At 43.9% G+C, this 20,601-nt stretch overlaps 1 protein-coding gene across 2 annotated transcripts in view; it reads left to right on the top strand.

Moving 5' to 3' along the window:
* Nucleotides 1–20,601, top strand: part of AMOTL1 (angiomotin like 1) — a 154,818-nt gene that overhangs the window by 35,517 nt on the left and 98,700 nt on the right. The window contains exon 1 of one of the 2 annotated variants that reach the window (XM_084617773.1): nucleotides 2,990–3,114. The exons of the other annotated variant lie outside the window; for it this stretch is intronic. Coding sequence (XP_084473899.1) covers nucleotides 3,066–3,114 — 49 coding nt within the window. The 5' untranslated portion in view covers nucleotides 2,990–3,065. Of the gene's footprint in view, nucleotides 1–2,989; nucleotides 3,115–20,601 lie in introns of those variants that run through there. 2 annotated transcript variants of the gene reach the window in all.

Genomic DNA, 20,601 nt, shown 5'->3' on the forward strand with positions numbered 1-20,601 from the left:
AGCTCTGATCAAGCTAGTGTGCTAAAAGTACAGCATAGCCATGTGAGTGGTGGGAGGAGCTAGCCACCCTGAGTATGGGCCAGTGCTAGCACTGGGTACATACTCGGGGTGGCTGGCTCCTCTTGACATGACAGCTACACTCTATTTTTAGCAGGCTAGCATGATCAGTGCTAGCATGGGTATGTCTCCTTAAGCTGGAACTTGCGCCCCCAGCTCAAAGTATAGACATGCCTTAGCATTGTGTTCTCTCTCCTGATGAGAGACAAAAGAAGGAACTATCCAGTCACCGTAAGAAATGTTGGCGCCAGGAAATAAGGGAAAGGTACAGCACATTGAGTACAGATACATGGCATGAAGGGGGTATGCCTGCCTGCCCCCATGCCTCAGAAAGCTGAGTGCACCCCTTTGTACAGTGCTTAGAGATGCTTTGATGAAAGGCACTAAGTCCAAAATAATCACACACACACACACATGCTACCCACATACCGGTAGGTCTCCCACTTCGCAATCAGACTCTACAGCATCATAAGTCTGAAGAATGGCTTGCTTAGGTACGGTTGGTGAAGTTAAATCATGAATAATTCCAGCCATAATGAGAATGCATTCGTGGAACTGGTGTGCTGAATGGCAAAGAACCACTGTGTGCTGACAAATTTCCTGTTTTCCTGTTTCTACAGTACTGCTGTCCAGCACAGTCAATAAATCCACTGCTTGACACGAAGGAATATGTACAGTAAGCGATTTATGGGAAAATGAGTCGGGAGGCAGCTGTGCAGCAGGGAGAAGGGCCTGGATTTAATAACAGTAATGTTATTTATACTGCCCCCCCACATCTGCACACTTGGGATGCTGCTCAACAAAACAACGAAAGTGCAAATACACTAACAAAATGCAAATCCTTCACTCAAATTCTAACCGGTGTGAAAGGATTTCCTAACAGAGAGCAAGAATGGTCTTGCTAAAGGCACGGGACTGGGGCTCTGGAGATCTGGATTCAATGCCTAACTCTCCCACAGACTGTCTGTGTGACCTTGGGCAAGTCACTTAATTTCTTGGTGCCACCATTCCTTATTTGTAAAGTGGGATGATGATGATGATGATAGAGAGATGCTTTTTCTCCCACCCTTTGTCTGTTTTAGCTCTTTAGACTGTAAGCTCTTTGAGGCATGGGCTGTTATCATGTTGGCTGGGGCCTCTAGACCCTGCTGTAATACAAATAAACGATAGCAATACTACAAAAGGGGAACACTGAGATGGGGAAGGAGTGGAAGGTAATAAACATGGCCAGACCTGTTTTCATAGTTTCATGGAGTCTGAGGCCAGAATGGACCATTAAACCATCAACTCTGAGTGATAATTTGGGTTAGACTAAAGCCCTTCGGTCCTCAGGAGATTAAACTTGTGTGCCATAGGCAGTGAATGAGAGACTGAGGTACCACCAATGCCTGAGGCCCCGGTTTTAATGCTAAAAACATTTTTTTATCTCTCCGTCTTGAGTACTTATATGGCCTCCATTCTCTCAGTAGCTGAGCACCTCATAATCTTTAATGTATTTGTCCTCACAACAATCCCTGTGAGGTAGGGCAGTGCTATTAGCCCCATTTAACAGATGGGAACTGAAGCACAGAGAGACAAATGTTATGTCTACACTGGCAAAAAAAAAAATCCTGCAGCAGCAAGTCTCAGAGCCCAGGTCGATAGGCTCGGATTCAGAGGGCTTGCACTAGGGCACTAAAAATAGCCATGTAGATGTCCCAACCCCCTTGCCTGATTTCAGAGCCCAACTCCAGCCCAAGCAGGAATGTCTACACAGCTATTTTTATCACCACAAGCCCAAGTCTGTAAACTCAGGCTCTGAGACTTGCTGCAGCAGAGTTTTGGTTATTTTATTAGTTTTTATTTTATTCTATTTTTGCATTGTTGACACACTAAGTGACTTGCCCAAAGTCACACAGGAAGACTGTGATGGAGCAAGGAATCCAAGGTCTCCCAAGTCCCATGTTGGTACCCTAACCACCTAAAGTGATGGTGATTATGGTTGAAAAACTGACCATGTAAAATGGGACATGCTTGCTGTTTCCTGTGATCTGTGACTTTGGTGATTAAGCTTTTTCTGCTTTTTACTCCTATTGGGATGTCAGTCAACACAGCTAAGTGAGAATGAGCATGACTCTGTCTTGACTTATGTATCACCAAGAGAATTGTTAAACAAAACAAAAATTGTTAAATAAAACAATCCCCAATCCCCAAACCAACACAATTTGAATGAAATGTGATTATTCTGAATATAAAATAAATAAAATCTTAAATTACCTTCAGGGATGGATTCAGTTCGATCCATTCCAGTGCAAATATTGGCAGAAGAAACTTGCAGAGGAGACCATTCTAATTAGAAATTACCAGATTTCCCCCCCCCCCCCGTGTGTGGAGCATGACTCTGCTCCATCTTCACCAGAAGACCACCAAGTATTCTGTCACTCCCTTAAGCGGTTGCTTAAAACTGTTTCAATGTGTTTTTATGCCCTAGAATAAAATCCGAAGGAGTTTTAGATGAAACCGCGGTTAAAATCTCCAAACTCCTGCCACAGGGTTTCCACCACCAGCAGGCCCTGCTATGCCAGCGTTGCCTTCTCTGCCAGAGACTTCGCTTACTGAGTTCGATCTGTCCTGCTTTACTCCGGGTGCACTAGGACCTGGTAGCTCATTGGCGTGTGCGTGCGCGTGTGTGTGTGTGTTGCAGGATAGTGTAGTGTTACCATTTCGATGCCAGTCCCCTATCCCGCCCAGCCCGCTCAGCACAGTCTGCTTGGGACTGAACTCTCGCTGGATACATGGTGCAACATTAGGACCCAGCAGAGACTGCCATGATTTGGGCAGTAGGTAAAGCTCTGACATTCCTTTCATTCCAGTGTGAATGGGGCTGATTGTTGTGTCCTGGATCTGAGGTTTTCCTCTGCATCTCGATCCGTTTTCTACACATCATGTCAAGCAGCACGTTTGCACGGTAGCCGCTTTATGCTTTTTTTTTTTTTTTTGGTGGGGTCAAAACTAGCCATGGTAGCCTCATGTGGATTGCAAAGTTTCTGCCGGGAACTTCTGAGCAAGAAGTGAAAGGTAATAAACACAAACTTATTTTTGGAGGAGGTGGGGGGAAATTGCAAAAGCTACTTGCTCCATGTGATCTCCTTTAACAGAGCATGGGAGACTTTGGGGGGCACCGCGGAAGGGTTGAAGCCTTTGATTGCAGCTTTGGGGCTTTATTTTGGATGTAAACAGCGACTGGGAAGTCAAGTTAGTTCGCTTTTCCCTGAAAGAGTCTGACATATGGTTGCAATGTCTGAGATTCCTTCAGTCAGAGCTGCCTGACCATGGAAGTGCCTGTTGCCTCGCTCAGTGCTTGTTGATAGTGGAGCAGACTGGGGAAGGGGAAAAGAAGCTGGGGGAGAGAGAGAGAGATTGAGAGGGTGCCTTAGTGCAGGGGTTCTCAAACTTCTTTGCACCGCGACCCCCTTCTGACAACAAAAATTACTACAGGACCCCACGAGAGGAGACAGAAACCTGAGTCCGCTCACGCCCCGTCACGCCAGGTGAAGGGGGCGAAGCAAAAGCCCCACTGCCCTATGCCGGGAGGCCAAAGCCAAAGGGCTTCAGCCCCAGGCAGGGGGCCTCTAACCTTAGCCCTGCTGCCCAGGGCTGAAGCCCTTGGATTTGGGCTTGAGCTTTGGCTGCGGACCCCAGCGAGTCTAAGCCAGCCCTGGCGACCCCATTAAAATGCAGTCCCGACCCACAGTCTGAGAATTGCCTCAAACAGAGAAAAGCTTATAAGCCACATGCTTGTATGAAAGCTGTGCTGAGTAACCAGAATTCGGGGCAAACCGTGCACATTCTGATACCGGTTCTGCAATCAGTCAGTACAGATGTACTGCGCTTCTGCAGCCTGTCTCAGCAATTCTGTCTTTGTTCCATGGTATGGTCAGAAATAGGGCTGTTAGATAACCCTCCAGACAATACTTTTAATGAGTCCGGTGATAATTTAAAAAAGTTGTGTTGAAAGGTTCTGGGCAAACGACACTCTAAAGGTTGGGGCCTGATCCTCAGCTGGCTCAACGCTGGAACTCTGAACGGACAGACACCAGCTCAGAAATTCTGATCCATGAGCTTTCCTTGGAATGTGGCAGTGTAGGGGAAGAGACCCCGGTATGTTAATGCATAGGCCCTGCCGTCAGGGAGCTGGGGGTCCCACCACCCGTGCATGCTGCCGGGGACAGGGGTGGCACTTAACATGAAGAAGCAGCAACACAAGTTTATTTTTCAGCTGATTTATGTGTTGTCTTCAGCTTTAATGCAGTGTGAGAGCTGAATGACCCTAAATTGTGCAGAGAGAGACTCCACGTTTATTGAGTATCATGTTGCCTCTATATAAATCCATGGGACCTGCGTGCCGATCTGGTCGCCCCATCTCAAAAAAGATATATTGGAATTGGAAAAGGTATAGAAAAGGGCAACAAAAATTGATTAGGGGTATGGAGCAGCTTCCATATGAAGAGAGATTACTAAGGCTCGGATTTTTCAGCTTGGAAAAGAGGCGACTGGGTTGGGGGGGAAGATATGATAGAGGTCTATAAAATCATGACTGGTGTGGAGAAAGTGAATAGGGAAGTGCTATTTACTCTTCATAACACAAGAACTAGGGGGTCACCAAATAAAATTAATAGGCAGCAGGTTAAAACAAACAAAAGGAAGTATTTCTTTACACAACACACAGTCAACCTGTGGAACTCTTTGCCAGAGGATGTTGTGAAGGCCAAGACTATAGTTCAGAGGTTCTCAAAGTGGGGGTCAGGACCCCTCAGGGGGTCGCGAGGTTATTAAATGGGGGGGGGGTTGCAAGCTGACAGCCTCCATCCAAAACCCCTTTGCCTCCAGCATTTATAATGGTGTTAAATATATTAAAAAGTGTTTTTAATTTATAAGGGGGGGTCACACTCAGAGGCTTGCTGTGTTGATTGAGTCACAAGTACAAAAGTTTGAGAACCACTACTATAGTTCAAAAAAGAACTAGATAAGTTCATGGAGGAGAGGTCCATCAATGGCTATTAGCCAGAATGGGCAGGGATGCAAAATCATGCTCTGAAGTGTCCCTAGCCTCTGTTTGCCAGAAGCTGGGAATGGGCAACATGGGATGGATCACTTGACGGTTACTTGTTGTGTTCATTCCCTCTGGATCACCTGGCATTGGCCACTGTCAGAAGACAGGATAATGGGCTAGATGGACCATTGGTCTGACCCAGTATGGCTGCTCTTATGAAACAATAGTTTTTAAAACCTTCCCAAGCAACACACATGATTTCTGTACATTTATCGTCTTAAAAATAGTTTTAGGGTCAGTAAAGAAATGACCGTCTAAGTCATAGAATCATAGAACTGGAAGGGACTTGGAGAGGTCATCTAGTCCAGTACCCTGCATTCAAGGCAAGGATAAATATTATTTAGACCATCCCTGACAGGTGTTTGTCCGACCTGCTCTTAAAAATCTCCAATGATGGAGATTCCATCATTCCATCAAGTCCTATCATTATGTTTCCAGTTTTCTTTTAAGGTTGAATATGTCCAGTGTTTGATTAAACTTTATTAGAGAACACTGAAACTATTTCCATCTGAACTTTAAGGTTAGGGAACTAAATGTCTGTGGGTAGTGATGTGTCTGTCCTTAAAAGTCCCTTATTAAAAAGAACCCCAGGCCACTTGTAATACTCTTCTACATCAGAAATGTCACTATACATTGTCGTTTAAAGTGGTTTAGGCCATCAGTGCAAGAAGTTTTAACAGACTCCTTTCTCTGAAACATTTTAATTACTGAGGTGTGATTAAAGTGACATTAATAATTATTCAATCAAGCATCCTGCACTAGAAGTGAAAATGTGAGTTTGAAAACACTCAGCAATCATTTAGCAGTTGGTGAAGCCAAAGAGATAGGAGCCTTTAGAGCACATATAGATTAGAATTTGTCTTTCTGGATGCTTGGGCTTAGCAATTTTAATCAGAGTTTAGAGTACATCATCAGACAAGGGGAATATGCATGTAAGGTTGTTTGAAGTCAGAGGAGAGACGTAAGTAGGATATTTTCTTCTTTTGCAGGCATGCATGGTGGGCTGGGGGAGGAGAAGGAACTGGTCTAAAGAAGCTTTTGTATTTAGGTTACACTTTATTAGAGAATGGTGAAACATACTAATGCACCACAGGAAAGAATGAAGATAAAACTGTATATAAAGGATGCATAGATGAAAAATCAAGTCAGTTTAAAGAAGAAAACAATTAAATTGAGGCAGGTTTAGAACCTGAAATTACAAGTCTCACTGCCAGTTATTGTGGTTTTACATTTTCCTATTTTTTAAAAAAGTTTTTTCTCTCTCCCATTGCTGTATGAACAAGAACAATAGTGGAAATTGACTTAGTGGCTATACAGTGGAACCCATGCAAATGATTATTCAGCAGGTGCTGTCAGATGCACAGAGCAAATGATCAGTTACATCTCATCTATCGACGCATTTACCCTGGTCATGGTAGCATTTATAGTAGTACTTTATAGTGTTTATAATAATTTTAGGTGTTTTACAATAGTAGGTAAAAAACAAAAAGCCTTTCAGAGAGAGAGAGAGAGAGAGAGAGAGTGATTTTTAAATTGAATGGGGTCCTTTTACATTGTCTGCATGGAAATTTGAGGGGTGTATTTATGACAGCTATGTTGCAATTAACAAAAAGAGTTAATTATTTGAAAAGTATTTTAAAGGTGGCCTGTAAATACTTTATCAAAAAACCAACTGTGTGTTGAGTCCTCCAAATAGCAAAGGTAAAGGGATTTTTCACCCTCTAGTTACATTAAAGTCTCCCCCTTTTTTTTTCAGTCCCCCTTAAATCGCAGTACCATGCTCCTGCCCATCTGTGAAGCCCCAGCATGCCCTCTGTTGTGATGTCATAGCAAATAATAGTTCTACAGCAACTTTCATCCAAAGATCTCATAGCACTTTACAATCATTAGCAGATTAAGCCTCACAATACCTCTATGAGGTAACTCTATAGTGATTGCTTCACTAAAAATGCAGACACTTCTGAAGTGGAAAGTAGTAGCTGTGTAACAGACCACAGCAGTCTTGCATAACATTTTAGTACAGGAGGTGAAGTACACTGATCCCGCTGAAACTGCTGAGGGAATGTAAATAGGCAGAATATAATTGGCCAAGTTCCCAGGGGAACCCACTGTGCATGGAATTGGCCTATAGGGATTGTACAGCACCTGGCACACTGGGGCCCTGATCGTAGTCTGGGCCTCTGGACACTACTGTAATACAAATATAAATAGTAGTAGCAGAGTCAGGTCAGTGATGTGTTGGGAGGCAGTGTGGTCCAGTGGATAGGGCACTGGATAGGTGCTTGGGGTTCTATGCCTGGCTGTGCCACTGGCCTGCTAGGTGATGCTGGACAAGTCGTGTCATCTCTCTCTACCTCAGTTTCCACTTTCTGTGAAAGGAGGATAGTGGATCTTATCCCCTTCGTGATCTTCAGTTAAAAAACACTAAACTAGGTGCTCTTGCTAGCATTATAGGCCCAGTTTAGTAATATTTTTTTATCTTCTATCCCAAAAGATATTAAAAAATGGAAATGCAAAACCCCATTTCAATACCATGTCACATATTTGTAAAATATCGCTTCTCTCATCCTGTGTGGGTCAGTGCCAATGCTCACAAGGGCTTGTGAGTATTGGCACTGGATGTGATGTCACAACGTGGTGAATGCTGGAGCATTTGCAGCTAAATGGGAGCCAGTCAGCCAAGCTTTGGAGGACCTGGAATGAAATGTTAAAATGAATGAGTCAAATTCTCTGCTGGTGTCACATGGAAGACTTGGCCCAATATGCTGAAGACTCCTGTGAATCTGTTTGTGCCATTCAGCACATAGAATACCTATAGCTCATTTTGAGTAGCACATGCTGAAGACCCAAATATGGTGTCACATATTTTCTCTGGTACATCTATGGATACATTTTGAACATGTGGTTTAAAAAAAACCTGTAGGACCTGTTTCTTCACCTTCTTACCAATGTTCCCTCTAATTTTTGATAGGCTGTGTGTGCAAAAAATTTCTTCTGTGCAAATTGTTGTGCTTCTGTGCAAACTTTTGTGCATGCCGTGTTTCGCCGTGTGCATGGGGTTTAGGATCTGTGTGCACGCGCACAGCTGAGAGGGAACAGTGCTTCTTACATCAGTTTTATGCTGGTGTAACTTCACCAAAATCAGTGGATCTAGAGATCTTGGATTTATGACTTAACTGGATTGTTTGGGGGTGGGTGAAGATTCTCCAGCACACCACATCTACCAGGTCGGGACTAACTAACTCTCAAAAGGGAATGTGGTTTATCCAAAAAGGATAATCTGTAGCACAATACATGACCAAGTTAGATTCTTCCATTCCTGAAATGTGTTTTGATGATGATGGAGACTGGCTTAAATCATAAGTGGCTTGTGCATGGGTTTAGACCCCCAGACAAGCTTGCCTTCTGGGCTAGAACTGAGCCGGAATAGCCTGTGTATATCCTACTAGTACTTGGCAGCTAGATACCAGCCAGACCTATTCTGAGGGCTTCGCTGTAACTGCTTAATGGGAGACTGTTCTTATGATGTGAAAGCAGGGCCCTGCAGAGGTTGTGAGAGGTTCTGTGGAAAGGAAGAGAGGATATGGGGCCTAAGGGCCACCCACTGAGCAACAAGAGGGAGAAGAGGCAGCTGCTTTGGGTGGGGATCCCATAATGGAGGAACTCATCTTCATGCATGGGCCTGCAAAGAGAGAAGGTGGCTAGTGTGGCTGAATACTTACTTATTGGTATGGGGAGAGAAGATGATGTATGGTAGGAAAATCAGAAGTAAGGGAGGGGTGTATGTGTGTGTGCATGCGTGAGAGAGGGAGTGGAAGAGAGAGGGTAAGATTGGAGGGAGAATGCTGGCAAGGAGTGTGGAGTAAATAGGAAGGAGAGAGATGGGGAGGAAAAGTGGTATAGGTTGGAGAAGGGAGAGCAGGAATGAGCAGAGGCCTGTGAGGACAAGGGGGAGAGATGATGAAAGCGTAGAAAATGGAGAAGAACACAAGTCCCAGAGAGGAAGACAGAGCTCCCACAGAGCAAGCTGGGGAAGAATGAGGAATAAGGTGGGACTCAGGACAGGGGAGAGCTATTATAGTCTAAGGAGCTGGGACTTCATTATTGACACAGAAAATATAATGAAAGGGAACAGGTAGGGAGAAAACAGTAAAGGGGACAGAAGCGTAACTAGAATGTTCTGCTGCCCACTCTTTAACAAGGGAGAGCTGGCGGAGAGGGGGGCTTCCCGCTCAGCCTCCTATGTGCAAACATTATATAATATAAAAATCAGGTCAATGATTGGTTTAGCAATCAGCCAGATGGCTCAGACTGAAGCTAGGATTGCTGTGAGGGGAAGATGAGGGAGTTGCATGACAGAGTGAGGAGGGGGAGAATTTTGTTTAACTTAGCAAACGGCCAAACTTATAAAAAATAGGTCATGCACCTGTCATTACCCTGATCTTTTAGGGCCACATTCTGCCATTCTCTGCTCACTCTGATTAGTACCTTGCTGTGCATTGATTTCAGTGTATATGCTCACTGTGTATGGTGGAAGAATCAGGCCCTTTGCTTGTGTGTTGCATCATTTTCACCACCCTTTTCTATCTTTGTCTTTTTTAGACTGTAAGCTCTTTGGAGCAGGGTCTCTGCTTTCTTCTGTGTTTGGAAAGTGACTACTGCACTATGGGTGTGACCCCCAACTAAATAGGTAGCAGATTTCGGGGCCTTGCAAATCAGTTTCCTGTTGTAGGAGAAATCAGTGACATGGAGTTTGGGTATTTTCTTAGTATAATTTGCTTTAGTTGCCATATACAGCAAACCTGAAACAGAGGTGGTCAAACAACATGCGGGCAATTTTCTCTTTCAGGAATCAGCCCCACATGAATACCCAATTCCCAGGAAGCAACTCTGCCTCAAGAACTGACTCTAATTAGAGGGATTAAGGCAGAGAGCAAACTCCCTTGTGGCTTGCACTAGTTCCCCTGAAAGAAATCTTCATCTCGAAACTAACAATGTAGCATACTGCATAGAATGTCCACTACCAGCACTCTAAGGGAAAAAAGACTTGTAAGACTGTAATAATGCCAACTGGTGACTTCTGCTATAACAATAGCTAGCTAGCATAAAGCCGGAATGTGATCTCTGTACTCCACACATAATTCTTTTGATTTCAGCTGAACTACAGAGGAATGAATAAAGTAGAATACAGTGTCAGAATCTGCCCAATAATAAACAAAAGATGAGGCAGGAAGCAAAAAAATTCTGACATTTCCTGGCTTTTTCATGCTTGATGGTTGTGGATCCTGAGCGACATATGACTTAAAGTGCAGTTCTGAAAAGTGGCCAGAAAAATGACATCATGGGGTTCTATATTTTATGATGTTACAATGATTCCTACTAAAATGTGGTCAGTTTATACGTAAAAAGTTGTGTTTATTTCCTAGCTGCCACCTTGCCAAACCCAACCAGCTCTCTGAAAGGCTTTGAATCTTATGCCTCATCCATAGCTGCAGGCCCTTATTTAAACCATTTATAATCCCATTGTCTTCAAATGTAGTTGGGGATGTGTGGGTGCGTGTGCTTGAAGGCTAACGGGATTGAACAGGCGAGTGTAGCTGAAGGCAGAGTATTTATTAAGTTACGATGTGTAAGACAGAAAGACCTCCACTGGACTCTTAGAGCACCGTCTGAGATTGCGGGGCTGGCAGGCAGGGAAGAGTATATTTTTATATATGAACTCTGCAGATTTGATCAGGAATCCATGAAACAAAAGTCTAGTGCCCCACAATGCATTTTTTATACAGCCACTTTTTAGAGTAGAACTGCATTTTAAAGGTCTGAGCTGGTAAAATGTTACTCCAGCTTTCAGGTGGAAATAGCTTGCTCTTTGCAGCATCCTTATAGCGGGAGGAATTAGGGAGATGGCTGGATACATGTCTGGATATGTCTGCATTGCAAATCCCCCATTCCCCAACGCGCAGTGAGTCTCAGATCCCGGGTCAACTGACTCGAGTTTATAGGATTCATGCTACAGGGCTAAAAATAGCAGTGTAGGTATTCCCATTCAGGCTGCAGCATGGGCTCTGAGACCAACTCCTCTTGCTGGGTTTCTGAGCCGGGGCTCAAGCCCAGAGGGAATGTTTACACTGCTATTTTTTGCCCTGCAGTACATGTCCTGGGAGACCAAGTCAGTTAACCTGGGCTCTGAGACTCACTGCAATGAGGTTTTTTTGCAGTGTAGATGCAGCCTATCTGCTAATGTAATAGTCCCAGTGGAAACTTTTGCACTCAGGAATATTTTGTGGATTTGGGAAAATCCCAGGAAGATTTTGTTTTAATAAAACACTTTTTTTTGGCAGATTTGGGACAGATATAATCTGGTTTCCATTTGTTTCCAGAATATTAAAGGGGAACAGTCCTCATTCCACTCAGAGCAGCAGAGTTAAATTGAAGAGAAAAAAAATCACCTCTCCCCAAGAATAAATCCACATGGAAATTCACTGGACATCATTTTTTGAAATGTCAGAAAAATGTGAGGATAAAATGGGCACAGTGTCTTTTTAATATTTCTTATATATTAATATAATTTAATTTAATATAATCTTAATTTAATTTAATATAATCTTATATATATAATATATATTTCTTATAACATCAAATTCTGCTTTTCGTTTCTATAAATCTGGAATAAATCCTCTTCAGACAGTGGAGTAACACCAGTTTTACACTGATGAGCCAGGAAAAGAATTTTGTCCCACATCAGAAAGAATGCAGCAAATGGGCAATTGCTTCATCTAAAACAATAGTAGATATTGCAGTATTTATTGGCATGCATATTATGTGTCTTTTCAATTAGCTTGCCTATGGCATGCCATTCTATAAGTGTATCATCACTGCAATGCAGTTGCTATGCCTTTCCCTGCAGGGACATGTCATATTCTGAAATCCCTACCTCTTTCTTATTAACTAAGTCTCCTGATGACAGGTAGCATGACTCTGTGCAGTGTCTTTCACAGGAGTTATGTGATCTTTGGCATGAGCGATGGGTATCGCCTCCCCAAACAGTCCTGTGTTGCCCTGCCCGCACTCCGCTCCCAGGTCCACCCCTGGGCTGGGGCAGCTGGGGACCGGCCACCTGCCTGACGCTGGGGGAGCTGGGGACTGGCAGCCCACCCGCCCGGTGCTCCAGGGCTGGGGGAATTGGAGACCAGCAGCCTGCCTGCCTGGGGCTGGGGAAGCTGGGGGCCCGCAGCCCGCCCACCCAGCGCTCTGGAGCTGGGGTGAAAGGCACTCTGGTCTCCGGTGCGGGTGGGGCCTTGGCCAGAAGACATGGGGCTGGGGGCTAGCCTCCCCGAGGCAGCAGTTCACGGGCTGCCCATTGCCTTTGATCTTTTTACAATGCAGCATTTTAGGAATACATTTTTTCGGATAATCTTCCATGGAAAGATCCTTTGGATTATCTGGTGTGACTGGGGCTGTCAATTAGTCTCAGTTAACTCAAGCGATTAACTCAAAACAAATTAACTCGATTAAAAAAATTAATTGCAATTAGTTGTAGTTTTAATCGCACTGTTAAACAATAATAGAATACCAATTAAAATTTATTATAACTATTTTTGGATATTTTTCTATATTTTCAAACATACTGATTTCAATTACAGCACAGAATGTAAAGTGTACAGTGCTCGCTTTATATGATTATTTTTCATTACAAATATTTGCACTGTAAATGTCAGGTTATGAAATATTTGAACTTATTTTTAAATTTCTTTTTCCCTTTGGCAACACCTAAGTGAAATTAATTGTGCTGGGTAATTTCTGACACCTGAAAATATAATAATTTTTGAAGGGACTAACACGGTGAATCATACCTTGGATTGGAGTTCTGCAAATGTTTGTCCTGTAAATTGAAGCAGTTTGATATATGGATGGTTTCATTTCAGTGAAAAAATATTTTTCCTGCTTGAACACTTTGCATGGCAAGTTTAGCTTGGAGCAAAGTTTTTTTTTATGGCCTGAAGATCAGAATATATAATGTAATGAAAATGCCAACTGCCCCTTACCTGTATTGACAAAAGAGGTGCTGCCCATTCCTTGAATTGCAGGCTTCATGTCATCCTCTATATGTCAATGTTTCAAGGAGAGTTTCCTGCCTTTCCACTCTCCAGAATGTATAATATTTAATTTTCTATCTCAGAGTAGCAACACTGACATGAGACAATATGATCATTGGCATTTCATGTTACTGACAAGCAAAGTGGCAATTTAAAATTACTGATTACATTTAAAAAAAAAATCCTTACTATAAATCCAAGTTGTTGTAGTATCATAGATCCAACTATTCAGGTCTCAAAGGAAGAGAAAAATCAGGGCTAACAATATTTAGAGGCTTCTAAAGTGCATGCAAAGTGTCTTTATTCTGTAAATCATAATACAGACATTTTAAGGTCATTGTCTTCCAGGGCCAGAAGCAAGTGCTATATCTTCTATTGGAAAGGGTGAATCCCAGTTCTCCAACCAGATGAAGCATATGGGCCTGATTCTATGTGGGTGTGCACCTTGTGTAGTTCCTTAAACCTGTGCAGAAGAAATGCAAAGTGAATGTAAAATGTAGCTATTTCAGTATGGTAGGATTTTACATCCACTGGGCGCTCGCTGGGCAGGTTTGTTAGTGACCAACCCACATTCAAGGCAGTGGAGAATCAGGCCCTTTGTTTTTAGTTGGCCCAAGTTGTTATACTGTCATCTTGTCACTGATCTAGGTGAAGGACTGATTCTTGCTGTCCTCAGAACAGTGTAATTTTTATTTACGTTTGGGAGTGGAGAGGGGGTGGGCTGAGAGTTGTGAAGAGAGAAATTTTTGAAGCATTATTTTTAAATGCTGCAACCTAGCAGATATGGGATATTGGGCAGAGTTGAGGTGAGAACAGGAAATGGCGCAAGATAAAAGCAAATTGGCACATGAATATTACCATCATATAAGTGGTTTAAAATGTATACAAATGCATGGGTGCCTTTTTAAATTAGAGCATGAAAAGATTAGGGATCTATCAGTGGAACTCCCAGACAGTAGAGCCCCCTGTCTTTTTGGTACTCAGATGGTTTTAAACTAGATTTTTAACCAACTGCACTATGGACTAAGGTTGGTCTTGGGGAGGGATAGCTCAGTGGTTTGAGCATTGGCCTGCTAAACCCAGGGTTATGAGTTCAATCCTTGAGGGGGCCATTTAGGGCTCTGGGGCAAAAATTGGGGATTGGTCCCGCTTTGAGGACTAGATGACCTCCTGGTCCCTGATAATCTGTGATCCTTGTGGTGAAGCCACTAGCCTAGGATTCTTTAAGACCCAAGTTTCAATGGGTAGGGCTGTCTTTCAGAGGCACTACAGCCCAAGGTCAAAAAATGGGATTTTTCCTCATTGAAAATTTTGGTGAAAACTTTTCCCTCCCTCCCCCCTCCCCCATTTTCATCTAAATTTTCCCCTGGAAAATGTGTTTTTGTGAAAATCTGAATAATAAAAAAAGTTTGATTTGCATGTGCTGCTACACTGTCTCATGGGAGTTGTAGTTTAGTTGCCTCAGGATTCTCTTCTATAATCTGGGCTCTTTGGTCAGGCTACATGTCCCATAATGCACCACCATCTTCTCTCTTGGAAAGGGAGGTGGTACATTGTAGGAATCTCTAAACATGTTGCCTTATGAAGGACACTCCTGGAGAACATGGACTGTGTACTTAGGTCTCGAGAGTCCCAGGTTAGCATCTTCATAACAAGACCACCTTTCATCCCATGATGCAGTCAGTTAAATAAGATTACTTCAGTCAGGTGAACCCTGGCTGGTGAGGAGGGTGTGACTTATATAATGCTTAAAGGTTTAGAATGCACCAATAGATCCAGTAGTCTATTTGGATGAATATTGCCTGGGTTTTCCACATGAATCTCTTGCTTGATTGCTTGACTGGTTTTGTATTCTATGGTGGTGGATTTTTCTATTATACTTAAAAAAAATTAGCAATGAGAATTCAATTCTGTCCAGTCCTGGCAATGCTGTATAGCAGGGGAAGAAAACACTACGTATTTCTTCTGTATTTATAAGAAGCACTTCAGATCATATAACTCACCGATGTGTAAATCAGATGCTCTGGTATGGTGGGGAGTGTGTGCTTCCTTAATGTCTTTCATTTCCAAGCAAGCATGGATACATTAGTTCTTGTTGCACTTAGCTGGTGTGAGGATGAGCGTTATCTAATGATCATGCTAGTTTCTTGAAAATGGCACCACCAAGGAGTATTTCAGCTTGAAAGCCCTTCGGAAGAAGACAAAACAAGAAGCTAAGTGTGAGATCATTTTAAACGTGTTGCAATACTTGTGCAAATGAACCATCTGTGCCTAGATGCTGTACATTGAGACTCTTTTAGCAGCTTGTCATAATTAGCATTGCAACTTGTCACTTGAAAGGGACACCAACAACTTAAAAAAACACTCTGTCCAAAGTTGTTTTACCTACTGTTACAGGTAACGCTTGAGATGACTGTAACTGAAAGAGATTAGAGGAAAAAAAAACCTCCCTTGCTCTGGCCCATATGTACACCTGCAGCAGCCTATAGGGGCCAGACAGAAGCTTCAAGGCATCATGGGAGAATTTCCTCAGTGCAGGAGCAGGATAGGACTGATGTGAGTTCTAGGGAACCTCTGAGAAAATTTTATGCAGTAAGATAGAGCAGTCTGTGGGGCTGCTCTTACTTAGGGCTTGTCTACACTGGCACTTTACAGCACTGCAACTTTCTTGCTCAGGGGTGTGAAAAAACACTCCCCCTCTCCCTCCGAGTGCTGCAAGTTTCAGCGCTGTAATTTGCCGGTATAGACAGCTATGCCCCTCGTGGAGGTGGTTTTTTCAGAGCGCTGGGAGACGTCTCTCCCAGCACTGTGACGTGACTACACAAGCCACGTTAAAGCACTACCATGGCAGCGCTTTGAAGTTGTCAGTGAAGACGTGCCGTTACATTGGGGGCTGTTTCAGTCCATGCAGCCACCTGGAATCTGTAAGGTGCAAAGGCATCAAAAACCATCTTTACCTCACCTCCCCGGGGGCTTGCCTTCTGCGCTGTGCACAGAACAAAATATAGCCCTCTGTTTTTCCAATTTGTTTTGTGCATTTGACAGCACTTTGGTCATAGTCAGTTTCCACTGTTTGTTACAAAAAAAAAATCTCATGGAGCAACTGGGGAGAGAAAAGTACTTTGCAAATAGGGTAGCATGGTTATAATTCTCCCCAAATTGGCTGTGGGACTGAGGGGCTGGTGTAGAGTCTGAAACTATTTCAAAGAATTTACATTCTCTGTATTATTTCTGGAAATGCTTTATAAACCGCAGAATCACTTATTCCCTTTTCAATTTCAAGTGATTACTTCAAACGCGATTTCAGAAGCCTCAACCTCATTTAGAATCGTTTGATCCATTTAGAAAAATTTAGAAAATAATTTCTCATAGGAAATATTTCCCTCCATGCTGCACCATGACTTTCTATTCAAATTCTACTCGCGTTCCACAGTGATGAATGTCAGAGGAAGTGCCATATGTGCAACTAATGCAGACTATGCCACAGAAATCCAGCTGACTGAGAAGAGATCAAGGGGAGGTGGTGAGAGATGCAAGATAAATGAATTTATCACATGGTTCTGCAATTTATCACTCGATATGTGTCTAAATGGTAGCCACTTGTGGCTGTTTTATATGTATTATCTTTGTAAGACAAGTATTTTCTGTGCCTTTTAGAAGGAGAAACATGATTTATTCACATGTATGTGTGCTCACAATATAAACACACATTGTTTTAACCCTCCAAATAAGTCCCACTTTGTTTGGAAATAATCCTGTTGCAGGTCCGTGTATAGAAGAATCGGCTGAAACCCTTCCATTGCTATTCTCTAACACAGCCATAGAGTGCAGCATTCGTGAAATTAGCAACATTCTTTTGGAACTTTTGCAGCTCATTGTGTGTGTATCTGGTGCATAGAGCAGCACTGCAGGAGCATTTTGCCTTGTGTCTAGTGTTTTACTCAGCACTCAGGAGGTTGGCTAATGGTTGGGACTCTACATTTCTGAGCTGGAGCTGCTTGTGCCCATCACTTACTTTGAAAGTTTCTCCTACTTCTATATAAGATTCCACTTTGACTTTTAGTAACCCATTTATTCCAATCAGTCAAATGAAGGCCCTCTCTACATCTGCTTCGGGGAAGAAGTCTGTTTCCTAGATGTACCATTAGAGTTTCAAGAAATCTGTTTCTCTTTTGTGTTGGTAGGAATGAGGAAAACCTGAAATTTTGTATTGGATCCTTCCTGGATACCAGACTAAACTCACATCAGACACAGAAAATGTTTGGGTATCGCTCTTCTGCCTCTGGGTTGGCCAATTACTCACCTCCATTGGTCTTAATACATGAGTCATTAGAATGGTAGTGAACCTGTAAAGGAGTTATAAAATGTGTTATAATCACCCTCTGAATACAATATCTCCTTCTATATGATATGAAAAATACCACAATGCAAAGATAATATGTTTAAAATGGGTGCAACTAGCTACTGTTTAGAGAGTAGCGGTGATGCTGAAATTTAGCATAGTGCAAAACGTGGGCTCAATCATTCTCCTGTTGAATTCAATGAGAGTTGGATCAGGCCTTAAATATGCTTAGGATTCATGTCAACTACAAGTTATTGGACCTGATGCAGGAAACACTGGATAAATGTCAATTTAAAAGGAAAATATGTACTAGCCACTTATGCAACTAGATTGAATTCTGGCTTAGCGGTTTGAATGACTGCAAAAATGAATGCATATAACAACCACACATTGGCTTCTTGTTTCAGTGGACATCAAGATTTATTGTTGCTGGAGGTAAATATTGACCTTGGCTTTGCTTCAGACAATGTTTACCTTCCAGATCAATACATTGTGATGTCTGCCATAGCCATGTGTGTGCACATGCATAGGTTCACCACCAATTGAAATGCACACACGGTGGAAGGTAGCACTTGTTTAACAAAGCATGGCAACATGACACAGCAGTTTGGAGAGGAGTTACAGAGGACTGTTATATAGAATTGAAGGTATATAGGAAATGTAGGTAGGCTGAATGGAATTACTCAAATTGGAATGTGGTCTGACATACGAGTTAACTTTATTCTTGCAAAAAGTGTCCATGGGCTAGACAGTGAGTGGTCAGGACCAAAAGATGGCACTGTCATCCAAAAAGTGCTCCTGGGCACCGTGCAGACACTGGTGATATACTGACTCCAGGAAGTACCACCCGGTGAGTCACCAAATCCACTCTCTGTAGGGTGACCTTACATCCTGTTTTGGCTAGGACAGTCCCCTTTTTAATCTCTGTCCTGGACATCATGACTTTTTTGGTTGTCCCATTTGCTCTTCCCCGGGTGCGAGGGAGCACAGAGGAGCATTCGGGCAAATGCCCAGTTGCCAAAAATGTAGTGACCTCCATGATATTGTCTTGGGTGTGCAGCGGATGCTAGGCGGCTTGGGCCAGCCCTGCACGGTGAGTATGGTACCACACGGTGGCATGGTGTGGTATTGCCACCCTTACTTCTGCGCTGCTATTGGCGGTGGCACTGCCTTCAGAGCTGGGTGGTCGGAGAGTGGCGGCTGCTGGCCAGGAGCTCAGAGGTGCTGGGCCTATGAACTGCCAAGCCTAAAGGTGTTGGGGCTCTGCCCTGGCAAGCCCCAGCACAAATTAAGCACGCTCATATTGTTTCAGTGCAGAAAGGGCAGGGGAGGAGGGCAATAGGAGCGGAGTTGGTCAGGGAGAAGGACTGGGGCAGAAAGGTCATCTGTATCTACTCCCGGTGTCCCGTTTTCAGTTTAGGGAATTATGGTCACCCTAACTCTCTACCACACCACACAGCTCTCCTGTCTGTGTAGTGACTAGGCCAGAGTTTGCTTGGCTTATGAGCTCTGAAAGAGTCTCAACTGGAGGTGGTATAATGGACACAACCTATGGGCCAGATTCTGCCACCCAGGGCTGGCTCTACCTTTTTTGCCGCCCCAAGCAGTGAAGCAAAACAAATAAACAAAAAAGTGGCCGCCGAAGTGCCACCAAAGAAGAAAAAATAAACCAAAGTGCTGCCGCCAAAGTGCCGTCAGAGTGCCGGCCCAAGAACGGCCGGAGTGCCGCCGAGGAAAGAGTGCCGGCCCAAGAACGGCCGGAGTGCCGCCGAGGAAGGAGTGCCGGCCCAAGAACGGCCAGAGTGCCGCCGAGGAAGGAGTGCCGGCCCAAGAACGGCCAGAGTGCCGCCGAGGAAGGAGTACTGGCCCAAGAACGGCCAGAGTGCCGCCGAGGAAGGAGTGCTGGCCCAAGAACGGCCAGAGTGCCGCCGAGGAAGGAGTGCCGGCCCAAGAACGGCCGGAGTGCCGCCGAGGAAGGAGTGCCGGCCCAAGAGCGGCCAGAGTGCCATTGGAGTGCTGGCCCAAGAACGGCCAGAGTGCCGCCAGAATGCCGGAGTGCCGCCCCTTCCGATTTGCTGCCCCAGGCACCAGCTTCCTTAGCTGGTGCCTAGAGCTGGTCCTGCTGCCACCCTTACTCACACTTAGTAGTACTTCATATATAATCCTGCTGATCAGTGGGACTACTTGCAGAGTAAGGCACTGCTCCATGTCTCTAGAGATAGCAGAATTTTGGCCTATGTTAATTATCTAAACACCTGATACAGGGCCAGATCCCCAAAATATATAAATCAGTGCATGGAGCTTAGCCAATTTACACCAGCTGAGGGTGTGATTTATAAGGATTGAGGCCCGGTTCCTCAAAGGTATTTAGGCTCCTACCACTTCCAGCTGGTATAAAGTGGCATAGCTCTATGTGCTGTTTTGCGTGTGCTGAGGATCTTGGCTATGGCATAGTGTTCTCCACAGCTTGGTGCCTAGACAGTAAGATACATATGAGAAATAGCTAGCTAGATTGATGACAGTATTGACTATTGGATCTCCCTGCATGTATTTTAATGTCATATCTCTGTGTGTTCAAATGTCAAATCTTGGTACATTCAACATTGGCAATGACTTTCTCTTTAGAAGAAGTGTTTTATTCACATAAATAATATATTTGTGTACAGTCCAGCGACTGCATCCTTGTCTTCTGAGTAACCAAGAAAACTCAGAATGACACATGAGACACACAGGAGGCCAGGATTTGGTCTGTGTGTTGATTCTCATAGCTAAAACAGTGTAGTGTGCTCAGTCCTGGTCCCCTGGCGCAGCTTGTGAGCAAAGTCTGTGGACAGGGGAAAGGCACATGGGGTTGGGTGCATCCATATCTTTCTCTCCAGCCTGTGGACAGGGCTCAGGGCTGCTAAACTTCCCTCATGCCAGAACATTTGCTATCATCCCATCCCCAGATCCATCCTCATCAGGCCAGCCCAGTGTGGAGGTCATGGAGATGTATTCCTTAGTGCATGGGAAGG

Source organism: Lepidochelys olivacea (assembly GCF_965140295.1).
Source record: "Lepidochelys olivacea isolate rLepOli2 genome assembly, chromosome: 1".
NCBI classification, from domain to species: domain Eukaryota; kingdom Metazoa; phylum Chordata; order Testudines; family Cheloniidae; genus Lepidochelys; species Lepidochelys olivacea.